The sequence below is a fragment of the Poecilia reticulata genome, linkage group LG14 (assembly GCF_000633615.1).
Source record: "Poecilia reticulata strain Guanapo linkage group LG14, Guppy_female_1.0+MT, whole genome shotgun sequence".
Taxonomy (NCBI): domain Eukaryota; kingdom Metazoa; phylum Chordata; class Actinopteri; order Cyprinodontiformes; family Poeciliidae; genus Poecilia; species Poecilia reticulata.
This window is the reverse complement of record NC_024344.1, coordinates 6,039,738-6,058,879: the sequence shown is the minus strand read 5'-3', so window position 1 is coordinate 6,058,879 and position 19,142 is coordinate 6,039,738. Positions and strand designations below refer to the sequence as shown.

Sequence of the window (19,142 nt, the reverse complement as noted above, 5' to 3'; positions counted from 1 at the left end):
ACGACAAAGGACAATAAACTTTATGCAATTATTTAAGTCATAATTGCTATGAAAAGGTTAGATAACATATGAAGTGGAAGAAGAATGGTATGAAGTTGCAAAGAGGAGGTACGAAGAGGCCAACTAGTTAAAAACACAGCAAACATACACTGCCACAGTAAACAATCCTAACTGAGTCCTACCTATGACTTAAGCATCCAGAAAATCGAGAAAACTTCAACCATCCAAAATGTTTTATAATTTGAATAAATTCCTTACATTACATTAAAACTTCAGCATTTGATACCATTTGTACCTGGATTCCTGGCTGTTCCCAGAAAAGAGGAATGGACCCTCGGATCTGGATGAACGATGAGACTTTATCATCTAGGAAGATAACCTTTGAAGCAAAGAACGAGAGAAATCCTTAGATTTTTTATGAATGAATGCAATTACACAATTAAACCACTTAGAAAACGAATAAATATACATTTTTAAAAATGTTTTGAAACTGGAATGAATAGCAACATAACTTGGAAGACAATCTATAAGCTGACTTATTTATTTATTTACAAAATGGAATACCTGAATTTAATTTAGATTTAATGTTATCAATAATATTTATTGACTGACTCAGTAAGAGCTGTGCGCAAAGACTGCATTACTAGAGGCTTCACTCAGTTCGTCCAAAGTTTCAAATTTCAAAAAACAGCAGTGGTTGCAAAAAATAAACAAAACAAAACAAAAAACGCTTTTAACATAAACTAAAGGGTACAAAGTAAAACTGCTGACAAAAATAGATTTAAATCATACTGAAATTGTTAAATGTTTTGCCTTCCATCTGTGTGATAACTTGAGAAAAGAAGAAACTTGTAGACTGAAGCCGTGGCTAACCTGTTCAGTCTCCACAAAGTTGGCCACCTGTCCGTCATCGTTGGTTCCTCGCACATTAAATCTCGTGCCGGCTCGCTCCGAGCTGAGGCGAGAGAAGATGCAAGCCTTGGCCTGTTTGTGGCCGGCATAGATGGTCCTGATCTCTACGCCGCCACACATCAGCCTCAGCAGCCAGTCATCACAGTTTACTCCATAGTGTTTAAGGTGCAAGTGCAGAGACTGGTTCCTGTTTGGTTACAAAGAGGGAAAGATGACTAATTAAAAAGAAGCAAAAACGGATCACAATCTTTGAAAAAAAAAAAAAAAAAAATGCACGCCTAAATACTATTCTATAAACTTTAAACAGAGAAATGTTGACATCTCTACCAAAAGAAGCGGTTGTCTGTAGTGTCTTCTAGGATCCTGCGATGCGCATTGAGACTCAGATCCATGCTGATTCCAGTAGCAGACCAGGCAAAGTAGAAGTGTCCTGAGTTTAGGACCTTGCGCACCTCGGAAATCCGGTCCTCATCACCTGGATCGTTCTTCAGCGATATAAAGTCTGTCTGCGTGACCCTGAAGACCTCTGAATCCTGCACCTTCCCCACAGAGCTGCATCCTGTCACAACCACGAGACTGTGCAGCATGGCGTCCCCTGCAAAATTGAGGGATCAAAAGTACAAGAAATGGTTAACTGAACTTTGATGTCATTACTGCGTAACAGGAATTCAGCAGCCAGTCTGATCTCAGCCATCAAGAAGACTGAGCTTTAATCTTTCACGCTGCTGGTTCCTTGTTGTGATAACAACACCCTTCAAGGTCATATGAAGGATGGAAGAAAGCAGCTTATGACAAAGGAGCAACCATGCCACGAACCAGAGGAGAAGCATCATGGCTGCCTGGAACCATTTAGGGAACAATCATTTTCTGCTTTCCTACCCAGGTTTAGCCGGAGAACACCAAGGATTCCATACGCATCAAAGATCCTGGTATAAGTACTTTTAATGGCATCCTTTTCCGCCGCCGCTAAAAGAGACAAAACGGGTGAGAAGAAAACATTATTAGAGCCTGTTCAAATATATCATTTGTAAGTAGTTGACAGTGTTTCCAAAGCCAGATGTTCTAGGATGAATCGCTTGTGTCATACTTCCAAATGCCACTGCTTGAAAGAGAAGTCTAAAGATAGTGTCAATCATATCTCAATCAAAAACAGATGGCTTACACAAAACGGCAACAGCTCCTGATTCAAACATGAGGCATTCTTCCCTCGCCCTCGTTTCCACTATGACACTGTAAGGTGGTGGATCCAGCTTGTGGTAAATACGGTATCCTTTGCTGAAGGCCATAGCTGATCCAAGATGAAAAAAATCCTATGTTAGTACCTGGAAACAAAGGAAAGAAATAAGAATCGGTGATCACAAGACATAAAAATACATTTGCTTTAAGTTTTTTGTTGAATAACTTCAACAGTAGGATCTTTATTTACAGTAAAACAGAAAATACTTACTTTTTTTTAATCCTTATTTATACACCTAAGCATATGTACCTAACCTTTCTTAAATTTCTTACTAATTTAGAAAAGGTTAATCGTTAATTAATTTACTTACAAACTAAAGAGGATGGGAAGCACTTACTTTTGATGTATTTAATCAAAAGAAAAAAGCTACATTTTTCTGTCTTTTAGTGGTTGATTTTGATGTCAGTTCAGTTGAATGGTGCATCTCTAAACACATAAATATACCCACTGCCAGGCCTATCTAGTACCAAGCTGGACACACTTTGAGGTTCAAAACTGCCTTAATTCAGCAAGGTGTCAGAGACACATGGAGATTTTGGGTCATTTTGGCATGATAGCACTGCAGAATGCAGCAGATGTTTCAGCTGCACATCTGTGATGCAATTCCTCCATTACAAATGTTTCCTAAAGTTGGTCCACTGGATTGAGATCTGGCATCTGTGAAGGATTGTCATGTTCAGAGAACCAGCTGATTTGAGCTATTTGATTTAAGCTGTGTGACAGGGTGTGTTATTCTGCAAGAAGCGGCCATCAGAACGTAGATAGACTACTGTCAAAGGAACAGACAAGGTCAGGAACACTGAGAAAGACTGTGTGTATGATCAATTGTTTGACGTTTTAACGTTTACATTTAAGAAAATTGATGGATTTGTTCCAGATTGTGCCAATCGCTGCTCAGCTAGGCCATGGCACTGTGATCCAAGGCTAAAGGACATCAGATAGCCAAACTCATTTGAAACCGATAATGCCGCCTGCACAACATAAAGTCGGAGATTTGAATAATATCTTAGCAAATGGACCTCCGATCTTATCACAGTTTTTTTTACTCTGATTCTGAATAGGACAATAAATCTTTTAAAGATTGAGACAATGAAGGCCACTGCACATGGGTGAGCAGAGCAGCAGTCTTCCATCTCAAGAGTATGGCAAGCCTGAACAGAAGAAAACCAAAACACAACAAGGCATGCTTTACATAATACCATTATCTTGCTTATCCATTGTACCAAAGACAGCAGAAAGTTTTGGGTAAACTTACATTTTAATACCAACTTCTAGTTGTTTGCAGCTTGCTACAGGAAGGACCGATAAGCCCACCATTTATGTCTCAAAATCTAAGCCTACTGTGTAAACAATAAAACAGTGACAGTTTATTGTATTTCGAAACGTTTCCCTTAAACTGCAAATAAGGGAAACTTGCCAATTACAGCAACAAGAAGGAAAGTTAGGCTGCAAAGTCATCCGTATGGGGGGCGATCAGTGAGGACACTGGCCGACAGAGATGACAAACTAATATTTATTTTAACAGACTCGCTGCAGGGTAGCAGTGATAGAGGGAGGTGGTGAAAGTTAAAGGCCGAGGAAGTGGCAGATCATCTTCCCTGACTGATAGTCACGACTTCAAAACGCAGCAGCAGCATACGAAGCAACCGCTAACCTACCAGCTAGCACACAAATGCTACATTTTTATGCAATGCAAAGCCATCAAACGAAGCAGGTGAATTGCTCGTATGTGAAGAAAGTATTTGTTGTCCTTCACACGCCTAACGCTAGCTGGCAACGTTAGCCAACTTAGCCAGATTAAATCACAGAGACGGCTATGATTCGCTAGGTTTCATTATTTTTATGGTGGCACTACCTGCGCGTCCTGGGATGATTAACTACCAGCTACTATCGCATTTCTTATCTAGTCCCGCTCATGTAAAACACACACGCTTGCATATATTTCTAAATGTTGGTTTTATGTAGTAACTATCTGGTTTAATTAAAATATACAGAATAAATGTACTATATAGCCCGTCTTACCGTCTCCCCACCGGGTCGCTGTACCGCTGTCACAACAAAATCCTTCCCGGTGTGTTGGCGGAGTGGTACATTCGGACGTAAAGTAAAGCACGCCCTGCCCCACGTTACCGTAATACTGCTAAAACCATATATGACGGAAGTGCCTTTATTGCAACAAAACTTGAAGTACTTGCCTTTAACACAGTAAACGTTACTGATAGAAACTGTATACGCACACATGCAAACTTTAACTAAATACGGAGAAAGAAACTGGAAATATGAACTCGTCCGCCTTTAAACATAATAGACAGTTACAGTTACATCCAATTAGAGAATGTTTGCAGTTTTTTCTACCAATCAGATTAGACCAGAGGCGGGACAGCCGGCTTTCATAACCCTGCGCGCTGGCATATATAACAAGAGCTCCAGCCAATTCGTAAACACAACAGTGTTTGGAAGTGAATATCGAGCAATAACATGACTGAATTGGCTATTTAAGAAGGTAGGTATTGATACTGTACTATGAATTAATATGAATACTATACAATAAGGCTTTGCCATGTCGTGTGTTATCGTGTGTTATCGAACTAACCCCGTTCACCCCACAGCATCTGCTAATGTTTCCCTTTAGGTAAACTATCTTATGGTTATTAAATTATGTGTTATCTTTCTAACTGGCAGACAATGTTTGGTAATGATATATCTCTTAGATGATGGCATAACGATAGTAATACGAGCAGACAAAAGTTAATATTATGTTATATATGTATAAGCTGTGGGAATTTGTTTTGTTGATTTGCAGTTTTAAAGCAGCAAATTGCGGTTTTTCTCTCACCAAATCCATCAGTGAGAAAATTAGTTTGCTATTTGATGACTAACGGATCAGTATTATGTTTTAAAGCTATAGCCAGACTTTTATGTAGAATCAATAAAGCTCTTTGCAGTTTTGCACCAACAGAAGACATGAGGGTAAATTTTTAGACGTGTTTTACATTGTAGTTGTTATGTAATTGAGATAAAATCTACAAAAACAAGTTTTCCATGTTTTTGGTGACATCACAAAGTGCATAAAGCATGAACGTTATTTGGACGTTGTTAAATTTTGTAAATTAATTGTGTGTGGTTTTTTTTTTTTTTAATCAAATTATGGAACCCATAGATTTTAGGAAAATTTGGAAACATTCAAAGAAAGCAAAGAAAAAAGCCCCACAGTCACAATTTTTTTCTTAAACTAACAATGGACATTCCATTCTAATCAATTGAAAAGAAACCCTAAACATATTTGAAAACACATGAAGAAATTCAGATTTTTTTTCTGTTACCTCCATATGTAAAAAAAAAAAAAAAAATAGTTCAGTTCTAAATCATGTAATTTCAATTTCCTATGCCTCTTGTGATGTCCTTGACGCAAATACACTTGAAGATTAAATTCTGCTGGTTAGTTTCATTGCTGTCTTTTTATTGTGAGTGAATATGCTCATGAAAACAAACGAATAGTATTTTTAAAGACCAGTTTCGGCTCCCGGTTTATGTGTATGCATCTCCAAATATCTAATGTTCTTATCCTGCTTTTTTCAGAAACTTTAATTTATACCTCCTCAACATGAAGCGCCTTTACCTGGTGGAGCCGGTGGTGGCTCTGTATGCTTTTAGCAGTTTTCTCATCTACCCGCTGGTCCAGCAGTATGTGTACAGGAGGCTCTGGCAGCAGCTGACCAACACTCCCTATCCCGTCTCAGACAACACCTCCAGATGTGCTCCAAGTAACAGCAGCAGCAACCAGACTGACTTCCATAAGGTTCGTTCATAATGGAAGGATGCAGGGAAGGAGAGGATATGCTTATTGGTTATCTAATTTAAATTTTGATAATGTTCTGTTATTTTATGTAAATACATATCGGTCCCAAATATGATTCCCTCTAGCTCTCTGTACTGGTGTCTTTTAACATTTTTATGAAAACTATATATCATGAAAAATCAATATTATTCTGTAATTCTAGCTGGTTGTTATGCTGTTTATTAGTCCATAAAAACTGGTGAACCCTTAATGACCAAGGCATATGAGCTTTGCTGAAATCTTTTCATCCCTGGAACATTTTCACATTTCACACAAAGTTTTGGTCAGGTTTTTTTTTTTTTTTCCAATTTTTCTCACAGATGAAAATCTGCTAATGTGATGAGCATTTGTAGACCCCTTTTAATTTCATACCCTGCAATTAATTGGTTTGAGAAGTTGCATAATTTATAATTATGCTGAAGTTCACAGTTTTAATATTTCAAAGTTAAAGGGGTATATTGTTATTGTTGCACCTGAGCAACATTGTTTATTCATTACAGTAGCATTTTTTGTTGCGAAATACTTTAGAATGCTAATTTGGTGAATACATTTAATTGATATTCAGAGCAGATGTGACTCAAGCTTAACCTTCTGAACTTGACTTCAACACCCTAAACTAACAACATGATCTCAAATCATTTCCGATCCAATAGCAGCTTGCAGTGTTTAACGCACCAAAATAATTTGATTTTAAGCAGATTAAAAGAAGCATGCATTCATGGACTAGTACTGTCATGCTATCAAAAAATGTGAAAATAAAAGTAGGAAGTGAAACGCTCTCACACGAGAATAATCTGTTTTTATCTGAAGACACAGCTGCTAGAATGGTACCTGCGAAGCAGTAGAGCTTTGTTCCTCTTGCTTTTTCTCAAGAAAAACCTCACTTGTGCTCACAATCTCTGCCACCTTAATAACAGGTTTTACAGGTATCAGACAAAGGTTTTAAAAGTTTTTTTTCAAGATCTTTGGAGCATAGATAGATCGTTGCTCCACCTGTTTCTGCAAACTGCCAGAAGACCCTCGTTTACCAGAAAGCCAAATCGATCTGTTTAGAAACGTCTACCTGTCAAAAACATTGACTGTAGTGGTTTAAAACTAAAGGGATCTTTTTAGGTGTTAAAACCACAGTTTTAAAAAGCAGTATGCAGCATGTCTACTATGAAGGTGACTGTAGATTCTCTACAAGAGCAGATAGACCCACTAATTATTTGATCAATCAATCAATTTCTGGAGTACTTTTCAGTTAGGGTAAAGGAAACAAGTTCTTTATGTAAAAGAAAACAACAACCAGCAACAGTAAAATTGTTGTTTTGAAGGACCAATGAAAGTCTGCTGGGATAATTGGGGTAATGAGGCGACACTAGAACATTCAGTCTATGCATCTAAGCAGAAATTGATTTTATTCTAACCTAAATTCCCTGTGTCTGCTTTTCCAGGAGGTGCAGAAGCAGGCGTCTCTTTTCTCCCTTTACTCGGAGCTCCTCTCCACAATCCCATCTTTGATCGTTACTCTGGTTCTGGTGGCCTATAGCGACCGGGGCGGACGCAAGATCACCATCATTATGCCTCTGATCGGCATGCTGATTTATACCGGCGCCTTCCTGACTGTGTCCTTCTTTGAGCTCAACATCTACCTTCTCATCGGCTCTTCCTTCCTTAGCTCTCTGTTTGGGAGTATCAGCACTTTCCTGGGAGGCTGTTTTGCCTACATAGCGGACTTGTGCCAAGACGACCGGCAGAAGACGCTCCGAATGGCTGGAGTGGATATGATGATTGGACTGTTGTCTGGAGTGGCCGCGATATCTACAGGTTACTTCCTGAGAGCTGCAGGCTTTAACTGGCCTTTCTTAACTTCGGCCCTGTGCCAGTGTTTGATCCTAGTCTATGCAGTTTTTATCCTGGAGGAGACGGTAAGAAAGACTCCCGCTGATGGCAGTGATGTAGACGGGTCTCCCCAGCGCCCTGGGTTGAGACAGTTGATCTTTGGGCTCTGCCAGATCTTTGCAAGAGCAAGCTACAAGTGTAAATTAGTTTTAGCCCTCCTGGTGATCATCTTCACCAGCTTCACTTTCATCTACATTGGAGGCATCTCCTTGGTGACGCTATACGAGCTAAACGAGCCCCTGTGCTGGACTGAGATTCTGATTGGCTATGGCGCAGCACTGTCCACCACGGTGTTCCTGACCAGTTTCCTGGGAGTGTCGGCGTTCACATACTGTGGAGTCCCGCAGCTGCTGATCGTTGCGTTGGGGATCCTGTCTGTGCTGTCAGGACTGATCATGATGGCGTTTGCAAAGACCACAGTTCTGATGTTTTTAGGTGAGTTTAAGCTGCCGAGTCGTAATTAAAGTTATTAAACTTTGCACAGTCATTACTTGAACTAGACAAAAATGCAACCCCAAGAATTTGAAAAGTAATAAAAAAAATATGATGTAATTTATTTCAATAAGTGGAACATACATATTTCATAGATTAATTACACACATAATGATATATTTATGTTGTTGACTATGGCTTACAAACTTCATGTTTGAATGTATTTGATACAAACGATTTCTGATACAAACATTTTACAGTATAGATGACACAGTTATGAAGAAGACGACTGAGTTGACATTTGACCACCAGAAAGTCAGACACTTAACAAAATCAGACAGTAAACAACAAAAAGATAATTGGTAAAGAAGCTGACAGGTCAGAAGGCTTTATCCAAGCATTTGGAAGAAAATGATTCACAAGTAAATGACAATTCACTTTATACCCCAGTGACCTTACAAGGATAAAAGAGTAAAGATGGATGGATATATTTATTTATATGGATACAAGTAAATATCACTTGCCCTATAAATTATTTTCATTATAGATTTGAATTATTGTAATCTAATATTCTAAGAAACTGAATTCATTATCTGAAAGTATTAATTCTTGAAATTGACAGATATAAACACTTGAAATATACATCTCCGTCTGAGGAATGTAGCTATTATATGAATGAAACTTTTTAATTAAGCTGCAGAAATAAACTTTTTGATAATGTTTGAATTCATTAAAATGCACATGTACTTTAATTTTTGTCTTTTAGGCCATAAATGAAAGTATGTATATATTATTTAGGTGTATATTTTTATGTCCACTGTATGAACGCAGAGGGCAAATCCAGCAACCATACTTGTCACATTTCAGGCCTTGTAATTTATGATTTCTGTTTCATTTTATGACCAATTTATCTAAAATAGCTTTTAAATACTGAACAAGATATAAACAGCACTTTAAAAAATACGAATTCTTACCAAAAACACTACAGACTATTTTCTCTGGTTACAGATTGACAGTAAGTTTATTGGCCTGTAACGTGTTTAGAAGCTACTGATTTTGCAGGGTCTTTTATTAGATGACTGAATTATAAGCTTTCCTGTGTTTGCAATCATGACATCTTATTTCTGCCTTGCTTATTTTCTTATCTTTGCTTTGTTTGCTTTAGATATAGTACTGCCAGGGGGGTTATTATGGAAGACATGACCTCTGAAACTCGTTATAGCTCTGAAACATTAATTTCCGTCACTGATTGTGTGTGTTTGCAGTTGCACAAAAGCTTTCATAACATTTCTGATTTAATTTTCTTGCTTGTTTTCTTTTTATTGCAGTAAGGATCCCCATGCTGCTGTCCATAATGCCTTTCCCTGTTCTCCGCTCGGTAATGTCAAAGATCGTCTCCAAGTCTGAGCAAGGCAAGTGTGCTTTTGGACACACACCATGGATGCATGACTCTGTTTAAAGAGTCATAGTCCACTGGTGTGTGTCCTGTCCTTAACGTTACAGCATACACTTGGAAAACAAAGCACTTAAAAGTTTCTGTTTATCCTAGAAGTGAAAGGACTTGAAGGAACATAACATTGACTTTAGTTGTCACTGTTATACTTCACTGAATCCCTTTTTTTTGTTTTTTTTTTTCAGGAGCCCTTTTTGCTTATCTTTCCTTTCTGGAGAGTTTATTTAACAACGTTGGATCTGCGGTCTTCAACAGTATCTATGCTGCCACGGTGGGGTGGTACCCTGGTTTTGCCTTCCTCTTAGCTGCGGGACTCTGTGTCATTCCTTTATCTGCGATTGCGTAAGTTAATTTTCCTAGTGTCTACACCACAAGAGTAAACTGTCATATCAGGCTTTCGTTTGACTCTTACATGTAGCAAGTATTTATTTCCTAAATGAAAAAAAAATCATAAAATGGACACAAATAAAATCAAACTCCCAGTAAAATAAATCTAAAAAGAAGAGCAAAAATTGTTAGTTGACATGAGTAGTGTTTATACAAACACAATCCTATACAAAATTGTTCCCAACTCTGAGGATTTGATTTAAAAGTATTAAGTTGCTGATGAAAAGGCATCACCACATTATGAAATCACCATCCCCTAATTTCACATGTATGGTATGAGCTTGGTGATGTAGAGTATTAGTTTTCGTTCACAAATACTGATTTTCATGCAGGACAAAAAGTTACTTTTTATAATGTGCTCCACATATATTCTGTGTCTCCAACATACAGGGCTCCTTGTGGCTCTTTTCTTGCAATGGCTCACTTCATACAACCTTCCTATATAATGTTTTTATCAGAGACACATCCTGGGGAAAGAAGTTGTCTCTTCGCTGGCTGATTTGTTCAAACACAGATTGGTATTTGAAAGGAAAAAAGCTATACTCAAAGATGCACCCAACAGCAACATCAAAATGCATGATCTCAGCAATGTTGCTTAAGAGTTTTTGCTCCAACTTGTTATTGGCTGCTGGAGTCTGAGGAAGGATTTTGATTACAAAAACACTTTTCTGCTGGGTCATAATTGTCAAATGCACGTCATTTCTGTAGAAAAGAGAAATGTTCAGAATCTAAAAGTAGGAAGGCACAGTTCCTTATTTCAAGTATGACTTTCTAACCATTTCCTAAGAATTAAAAACCATAACCGACAACTGTAGCTCTTTAAGATGTGAAATCACTTTTAAACCTAGAAGATGTTGATTTGCATATCATACTACAGCTCAGGTGGGAGAAGTATTACTAAGGCATTCAACAAATCTTTCAATTCAAAGTGGGGGGAAAAGAAAGTAATTCTTCAAAGAAACCCATAAAATGTTCCTTTTAAGGTTTACTACAAGTCATGTGGGGAAAACACCAAAAATGTGGAAAAAGGAGGAAATGAGACCAACATTAAGCCTTTATACACAACACTGTGGTGGAGAATTAACATCGCACATTACCATAATGCTTCCATCCCATGTGAAACATGTTGGTGCCAGCATCATGCTGTGGGGATCCTGTTCTTCAGCAGATCCAGGGAAGATGGATAGAGATAAATGTTGGACAATCACAGAAACATCCAGTCACAGATTACATGAGACTAAGCGAAACATGTCTCCTTCCAGCACCATGCTTTGATCAAAGCATAGACATGTGTTAAAATAGTCCAGTTAAAAGTCCAGACCAAAATCCAATCGAAAATCTTTAGCAATACTTGAACATATGTTTGCAGGTTCTCTACATCCAGTCAGATAGATCTTCAGGTATGTTTTTATTGAGGAATAGGTAAGAATGTTTTTCTCTGGATGTAAGAACGGTTGCAGTTTGAATCTTCTGACAAAGGGAGCCTGAATGTATACGCACACCACAGTGTTCAGATTTTTATTAGTAGAAAAGCATTGGGAAATGCTATATCATCTTTCTTCCACTTCACAACCACTCACTTTTTTGTGTTTGTCTATCAGACAGAATCAAATACTTGTCAAAGTGTCGTAGGCTGTGCCATGAGCACTGAAGCTCTCTGTCCTGTTCAACTACAGGATATTTTGCTGACAGTTGTTAAACTGAGAAGACAAAGTGATACTGCTTAGTCAATGTGGGAGCTGTAGCGTGAAACATAACCCCCCTTACTGCCTACATGTCGATCACATGCTGTTTTTATCAGTTTTTAAAAAGCAAAGTCTTACCCAGATATTTTGTTGTTGCCCCGCGCTAGCTACAAGTGCACACAGGTTGTGAACTCTTTAATGAAATTGAAAATCATTTTAGATTAAAAATTAACTTATTGACAATGTGTCTGTAAACTCCCAAAACACGATTAATGGAAATCCATGACACAACAGATAAGCTTGTCTCCTGTTTTAGCTGGAATTGGTAATGTCTATTTCCTGTCCACATGTGTTCCCGTTTCTGAATACTTTAGTGCAGTGGCTTTCATCGGAGTGGATGTTTCCACTGAACCCATAAAGTCAGAAGACGGAACCTCCGAGGAGGACGGCCAGCCTGAGAAGGACGACGACGACACCAGTCCTCTTCTAAGCTCTCCTTCTGTTAACACCTGAGCTGTACATTGTTAACGTATTTATATTTTAAGTATGTCAGTCACTTTTTGATGCAGTGCTTCTTCTTTTTGCAGCAACTTTGTTGCTCGGCATCAGTTTTATTTTTCATGGTAAATCCCATTGAATTAGAAATGTCCATTAATGACATATGCTTAAGAAGGAGAACGTGAGCTTTTTCAGGGGAATATATGTGTGCTGCGTCATTTGATTAATTCATATACGGTGTATTTAAGTGTTTAATAATTCCACTTTTTAACTGTTAGCTATTTTTTGGACAATTTTCACCAAAGTTCTAAAGCTGCCTAATTTTCATACAGTTTGAAGTAACTGATTTGATTACATCCGTTGACTTTTTACAAATAACTTATCTTTCCCACGCTTTGAACCATGTGGCTTATAGCCTTGTGCGGCTTATACAAGTACGTTTCCAGTTTGTTGGGTTTTTTTTAAATGAACTTTGTGGGTACGGCTTATAGTGAGGTGCGCTCTATAGTCCGGAAAATACAGTACTCAAGACACAAACAATCTTGCCAAAAATCTTCCCTGTTAACTAATGCCAAAATGCTTTGTTGCAGAATCTATTAATCAGACAGTCTTGGGTTAAAATTGTGTGACTCATTGTTTTATTTAAACCAGAAAAGGACCAGACAGTGTAGTTTGACTGATTGTAGCTGTTTTTTATTTCATATTGTGCAAATGGACTGTACTTGTGTAGCACTTTATGTAGTCCAGTCCAGTGGACTCCAAAGCACTTTTTTATTACAAGCTACAATCCGACTGGTCAATCTGCACCACCATCTCCGACTACCACAAATAGGCAAGGCAGGAGAAGTGTCTTGCCCAAGGACAAAGTGAGTAATAGAGTGAGGTTCGAACCGATACCCTTGAGCCTCTGTCGCCCTTTGTGAAACATGTTAAAGTGTTTCTTTTCAAAAATGTGTTACTTTATCTTTTTGTTGTGTAAAATTATGAAAAATATCAAAGTAAGTAATATTTAAAAAATGACACTAGGGAAGAGGAATTAAAAGGGAAACAATCCCTCGAATTGTTAACATATATTTGTGTTGATAAACTAGCATGTATTGGGAAGTGAAAATTTAATGAGGCAGAAGATGCTTTTTATGTTTTTCTAAAGACAACTTGCTCATTAGGTGAGCATTTTACATCTTAATTAGCAGTGACAAAGATCATCACTGATTAAGATCAACTGACTGACAATAGGAACTAGCAAAATGTGTTTTTTTTCCCCCTGGGAGACAGTGACTTGAAATGGAAAACTGTTACTAGGGAGCTAAAATGTAGGTCAGTTGAGGTATGAGATATATTAGTAATGTGTGCTTTGTAATATTTTCAACATGGAATAAAATCTGTAGAAATAGGGTTAAGCTTACAGAGACAAATCCAGGTTCACAAGAAGAGAATCGATGCCACAGGACTGAACCTTTGATTTTAAATATTACCAAAAGGTAGACGTTCTAATTCCAGCTTTTTGTGAATCAGTTTCATTGATAAAATAGATTTTTTTTTTTTTTTTTATCGAAATGCACTTTATATTAGTTAAAGTGTCTTAATAAAATGAGCATACAATAAAAGTTGTTTATCTCTTTCAAAATGTCCAGAAGAACCAATCGGAGCTGAACTATTTTTTCAATGTTGTGTTTGTCTGTTTTCCTCTTTTTGGTAGGATCTCAGCTGTTGCCAGACACATTTTGAAGTCGAGTCTGTTCAAAACAAAGCTGGTTAAAAGAGCTTTAAGGAAGGTTTTCTTACAAGCTTTCTTGAAAGCTTTGAAGATACTGGCAATAGGCAACTTTCTTGAAAGTTTACAAAAAAGCTGCTTGAAAGAAAAACATATAAAAAATAAAGCCAGTTAAGCTACAGTTTAGGTCTTGTGCCCTGCTATGCAACTTTGCATTTTAACCCTTTAATTAAACTTTTTACATAGACCTTTGCTCATCTTGTTCTTTTCATTCTCATTCAGTTAACTTTTTCTGGGTGAGTTTTTATATGAGCCACTGGGTGTCAGTCTTTGTCCACCCATATAGCAATACTAGCTCTGTTGGTGGAAGTGCTTCTCATTTGAAAAATCTCTTTGTCACATGTTATCATGGCCTTCAAAGCTTGTGAGGCTTTTCTTCCATGACACAATGTAAGTATTAAAGTATGTGTGTTGTATGGATGATAAATGAGCAAAAGAAATGTTGTATTCAAACCATAAGGCTGTATAGCTACTTGTTTTCTGCTTGAGTTGGTTATTGTGGAAACCAATGGTGTGTAACCACAAAAGATGAATGATGTGGCCTGAATGCAATACAGCTCATTCACGTTAGTCAGCACTGGAGATGCCACATAAAGTCAGGTTTTAGCCACACATGATGCATCACAGGAATAATACTTAGCTTGGCTTTAAACTGGACCTGTTAATTTTTAATGCAGTTGTACGTATGAGTAGCAAACCACATCTAACTCTACTTAGATTTGTTAAAAGGTGGGACAGCTAGATCAATCTGAAAACATGTGCCACAAAGGGGGTGGGGGAATCTGCCAGTCCTGTGAATACTGTAAAAGTGAAACATCCCCTTGAAATTGAGTGCAATTTCCTGTTGGACATTCTGGCTCTAGCTCCAGTCATGGAAAGCTTAATGATGTCTGATTGTAATGTGGAGTTATTTTATTTCCATTCTCAGGTTTTGAGATGTGTGTCTAGATTGTGATTAGAAGTTAACACAGAGTTTGAATGAAGTTCACCACTTGAGGTTAACAACGGGACCTACTGAGGCACCGAACATATGGTCTCGACTTGAATCAGAGATGGAGGTGTGGTGAGTGGTGATGATCGTTTTCATGGGTTTTCCCAGGGGTAGGAATCTCTGGCGGAGACGGTCAGGGTGGCTTGTGTCAGTGTGGCGTGCAAAGGGGTCGACGGGGATTAAAGAGAGAGTTGACGGAATATGGTTTTAAGAGGAGGCTGGGGGATTGAGGGTCTTTTTGGTTTCTGGTTTCCAAACACAGCTGAATCAGCACTGCAATCATCTGTACCACACCACATCACCATTGGCCCTTTCTGTGATGTTAATCCAGAGAGTGGCTAACAGACCCCTCTCTTTATCTCGATTCTCTACATGTGAAGATAATTTGTAATTATATTGCACCAAATTTAAGTGGCTGATGTGACTGAAGTGAAGTTTAGAATGGAACAGCTTTTATATCTGGTTTGATGATCAGTTGAAGAATACAATCCATTGTATAGCAAATTTAAACCAAATAGACTATTGTTGATTTTAATAAGAGCCTATGTTGATGATGGTACACCAAGTAACCTTTCAGTATTTACTTGGAGCTGTTTGGAAGCAGACAGCTGCAATATCCAAACATTGATTTTGAAAAAGAGAAAAAAAATGTAAATCCCTTTTTTACGTGGAGATTTTTTAAACCTTGTTTTACTATAAATATAAACATTATATTTGACTTTTTGTGCTAGAAACCACAACCTTAAAGAAGTATTTTATATGAGCTATTCCAACATCTGTCCTTACTTGGTGTCAAATAAACATTGAATGGAAGTCAAAAACTTAATGACAAGGAAAGGGTAAGCATGGGCTACAATTTTTTTAATGATAATCTTTGACCTGGCACTTCTTTAGTCATCCTCAAGTTATCCTTTTCTTCACTGTAATCTTGACGTGGTTATTGCTGACGTTGTCTTCACCTGCTGGCACAGATTAGGTATTGCTGGACTTATGATCAAAACCTCACATGCTTCGTAAATTCAGATTTCTTTTCCCCAAAATTAATAGCAAACATCTGTTTAGTCATCGTATATCATTAGCTTGACATGAATGGAGGTGTCGTTACGCCAGGAAGCTGCTCCTAATTAACGTAATGCCATCATCAAATGGCATTAAGTTAATTTCTCCAGGATTTGTAGGGATTTTCAATCTCTTTCAACTGAGATTTAAAATCCAAAGTCTATTCTTTTAAACGATCTCCCTCAATTAACTATATTGAGGATCAAATGTGGGACTGGAGAATCTAAAAAGAATGAAAATTAAAACAGGCACATAAACTTTGTTGCTAGTGAAAGGCTCAACATGAGGTTTGAATCAGGTGGAAACGATGCCACAAGTGCAGCTTTGTGCCACATAGACAGTCCCAGAATAGAGTGAAGGCCAGGGACAATAAACCAGTAGTTGGAGGGCAGCCATTTTCTCTGTTTCTCCCTCCTTTTTTTGTTTTTTAACAGATAATGCTGCCGTATTAGTCTTGTCATGTTGACAGGCCTGGTATAGGCAATAGACATAATAAACTAATTGCCCTGATCAACCTTTACTCCCTGTGTGTTTTCATGCCTGTTTGAATGGTTTAGTTTTACAACCGACTCATGATTTTTTTAACTGGATCGATGTCAAGTTTTGTGAGCTAAACAGTCCTCACATTTTTTTGCGTTTGGTTTTCATCTTTCCCATAAGCTGCATTGCATGGCTTTTTGTCTTCTCTGATTTATCGATTTATATTATTGAGATAATCCTATTTGCCTACCCCTTTCCTTTCCCATCTGGATCCCATGGCTTCATGTGGTTGCCACTCCTTCTACAGATGTCTTTCCCCTGTCTTTACTGCCAATAATGTCTGTTTCTTTATTCCCCCACCGGTACTTCTAGCTATCTACTTCACATGCTCCTCATTTTCTTTCCTCGTCTCCACTGGAGAAGGATTGACTGTCTTCTTCGAACATTTCAAATGTAGATCTTCAACCTCCAGTACTAACACACAAACTGAAGATCCTCATTGTCTCTTTTCACTTTTCAATTACTTGTCATCTCACTAAAAATATTTCAAAATCTAAAAGTTTAGCTGCAAGGATGGGCCAGGAGTCCAAGATGGCCACAGACTGAAGCACGTTTTATTGTCTCAAAATGTCTCATCTCAAAAATATTTGTATCTGCAAGCACTACTTTATGAACCTTTAACTATTGTCATGTTTCTATAAGACAGTTATTTACACATAATCCAAGGATTATTTACAGGGGAAACAGAGATTATTGGCAGCAACATTTGCCTTCTCCATCCATTGTCCACATCTCCAAAAAGCATTAAGTGAACGATGGGGTTAAACCTGGACAGCTTGCCAATCCACGCAGGACAAACACACTCATTTCATTTATAAGGGTAATTTTCTGAGAGACTAATTATCCTAAAGGTTATGTTCTTGGACTGAAAGAAAACTTACGCACACACAGAGTGAAAGGCCCCTAGCTGATATTTGAGCTTGACTTCTTGCTGTGAGGAAACAGTGCTAACAGTTGTGCCGCGGTGCAGCATTGATTGACTTTTTTATTTATTCTTACTGAAAGACATTTTTTGTCCTTTATAGTGCTTTTTTGGAATCTGTGTTACTTACTTCAGACTATAGCCTGAAATGATTGTCCCTCTCAAGACTCACATGTTTACAATACTATACAATATGTGAATCTGCTCTTTTTGGTTAAAGACAATGCGATTTTCTTGTATTGCCAATATACGATAAAAATACGATATGTATTTTTTATCAACCGACACAAATGCATTTGTTTTCAAAAGAAGAGTTGGTGCTACCTCAAAGAAAGCAATTTATATTGATTATCATCTTAGCAATGGTTAGAGGAGCGACACTGAAGGGGGTGGCTCACAATGCTGAGACTACAGTGTCTGAAAGCTATGAATGTCATTTGTGCACAGCGGCACTCCTGTCTTTAGCAATGTCTCCTGCTGCTGAGCCCAAGCCTTTCAAGACAGGCAACCCCCCACATGTGTGGAACCGTGGCAGATAAAAGGTCACTGTGCCAATCAATACGCTGCCTGGTTCTGCTTCAGCACACTGGATTAATCAACCTGCTGCTCCTAACAGGGGGAGACATCAGAGCCTGATAATCACAGAAGATTGGAAAGGAGAGGAGTGTGATACATGAGGATTATTTGTGCAGGATTTCAGCCATGACATTTTATTGTTATTATCACCATGTATATTTTTGTCTCACCTTTTAGTTTCTAAATTGATTAACCCAATCCATCTCTTTTTTTTTTTCTTTGTAAAGGTTTTATTGTCTCTTTGGGCATATAAACAGCAATGTGTGTCTTAAGTAAGATCATGCTGATTGCGTTTGGTTGGGGCGTGCTGTTAAAGAAGCACACATGCTGTCCTAAAAGAGGTATATCTGTGGTCAAATCAGAGCCTCTCCAGCTTAACTTGACATTAGAGAAACCACAAGGCTTGTAAAAAAAAAAACCCTTTGTTTAACTGTGCCAGCAGTCATTTAGCCAGCATGCATGTGGAAATCTGTAAGGGAACAGTAACATCTATATTTATCTGATCTGGTCTAACACAACCATTGCTGTTGTTCTTTGCTATGATCCTGGTTACTGTTGGCCAAGTTGGATGTTTGCAATATTTCCTTCTGCAGTTCATTCATTTAGATATCAGTTCTTTGTTCTCATCCTCAGTTCTGGTTCTGGTATCTCTTACTTTCCACTGGCAACAGATTCTCTATATGGTTTAGGTCAGGTTAGGTTAGTTTACTGAAAAATCAAACACATTAAAGGTTGTCAAGTCAAGTTTATTTGTATAGTTTATTAAAACTTACTTGATCAACACCAGCAGATGACATAGCTCCAGAAATAATCTCAGATGGAGGAAATTTCACTCTGGACTGCAAGCAGCTTTGATTTTGTCCCTCTCAATATTTCCTTCAGAATCTGACATCTGCAATTCAAGATGAAATGGAAAACTTACGTTTATCATAAATAGGGCTTTGGACCAATAAG

The 19,142-nt window shown here is 37.9% G+C and overlaps 2 protein-coding genes across 7 annotated transcripts in view; one reads left to right on the top strand and one right to left on the bottom strand.

Annotated features, from left to right (window-relative positions):
- synj1 (synaptojanin 1) overlaps positions 1–4,265 on the bottom strand; it is a 34,652-nt gene extending 30,387 nt beyond the window's left edge. For all 6 annotated transcript variants that reach the window (XM_017308602.1, XM_008427244.1, XM_008427247.1 and 3 more), the window contains exons 1-6: positions 4,172–4,265; positions 2,075–2,234; positions 1,792–1,878; positions 1,240–1,507; positions 874–1,099; positions 296–379 (exon numbers count right to left, since the gene is read on the bottom strand). In XM_017308602.1, the coding sequence (XP_017164091.1) occupies positions 296–379; positions 874–1,099; positions 1,240–1,507; positions 1,792–1,878; positions 2,075–2,198 (789 nt within the window). In that variant the 5' untranslated portion in view covers positions 2,199–2,234; positions 4,172–4,265. The remainder of the gene's footprint in view (positions 1–295; positions 380–873; positions 1,100–1,239; positions 1,508–1,791; positions 1,879–2,074; positions 2,235–4,171) is intronic.
- Positions 4,266–4,542: 277 nt separating this feature from the next.
- Positions 4,543–16,664, top strand: LOC103475543 (solute carrier family 46 member 3). Its single transcript, XM_008427252.2, has 6 exons — positions 4,543–4,652; positions 5,729–5,948; positions 7,424–8,306; positions 9,632–9,715; positions 9,942–10,098; positions 12,203–16,664. Exons 2-6 carry the CDS (start codon positions 5,754–5,756, stop codon positions 12,339–12,341), a joined length of 1,458 nt encoding a protein of 485 aa, XP_008425474.1. The 5' UTR covers positions 4,543–4,652; positions 5,729–5,753; the 3' UTR covers positions 12,342–16,664.
- The last annotated feature ends 2,478 nt before the right edge of the window (positions 16,665–19,142 follow it).

What these genes read in the sequence shown, in the direction of transcription:
- LOC103475543 (XM_008427252.2), top strand. Translation starts at nt 5,754, where the DNA reads ATGAAGCGCCTTTACCTGGTGGAGCCGGTGGTGGCTCTGTATGCTTTT. An exon ending in ACCAGACTGACTTCCATAAG is followed by an intron (nt 5,949 to 7,423) that starts GTTCGTTCATAA and finishes CTGCTTTTCCAG; the next exon opens with GAGGTGCAGAAGCAGGCGTC. An exon ending in CGTCTCCAAGTCTGAGCAAG is followed by an intron (nt 9,716 to 9,941) that starts GCAAGTGTGCTT and finishes TTTTTTTTTCAG; the next exon opens with GAGCCCTTTTTGCTTATCTT.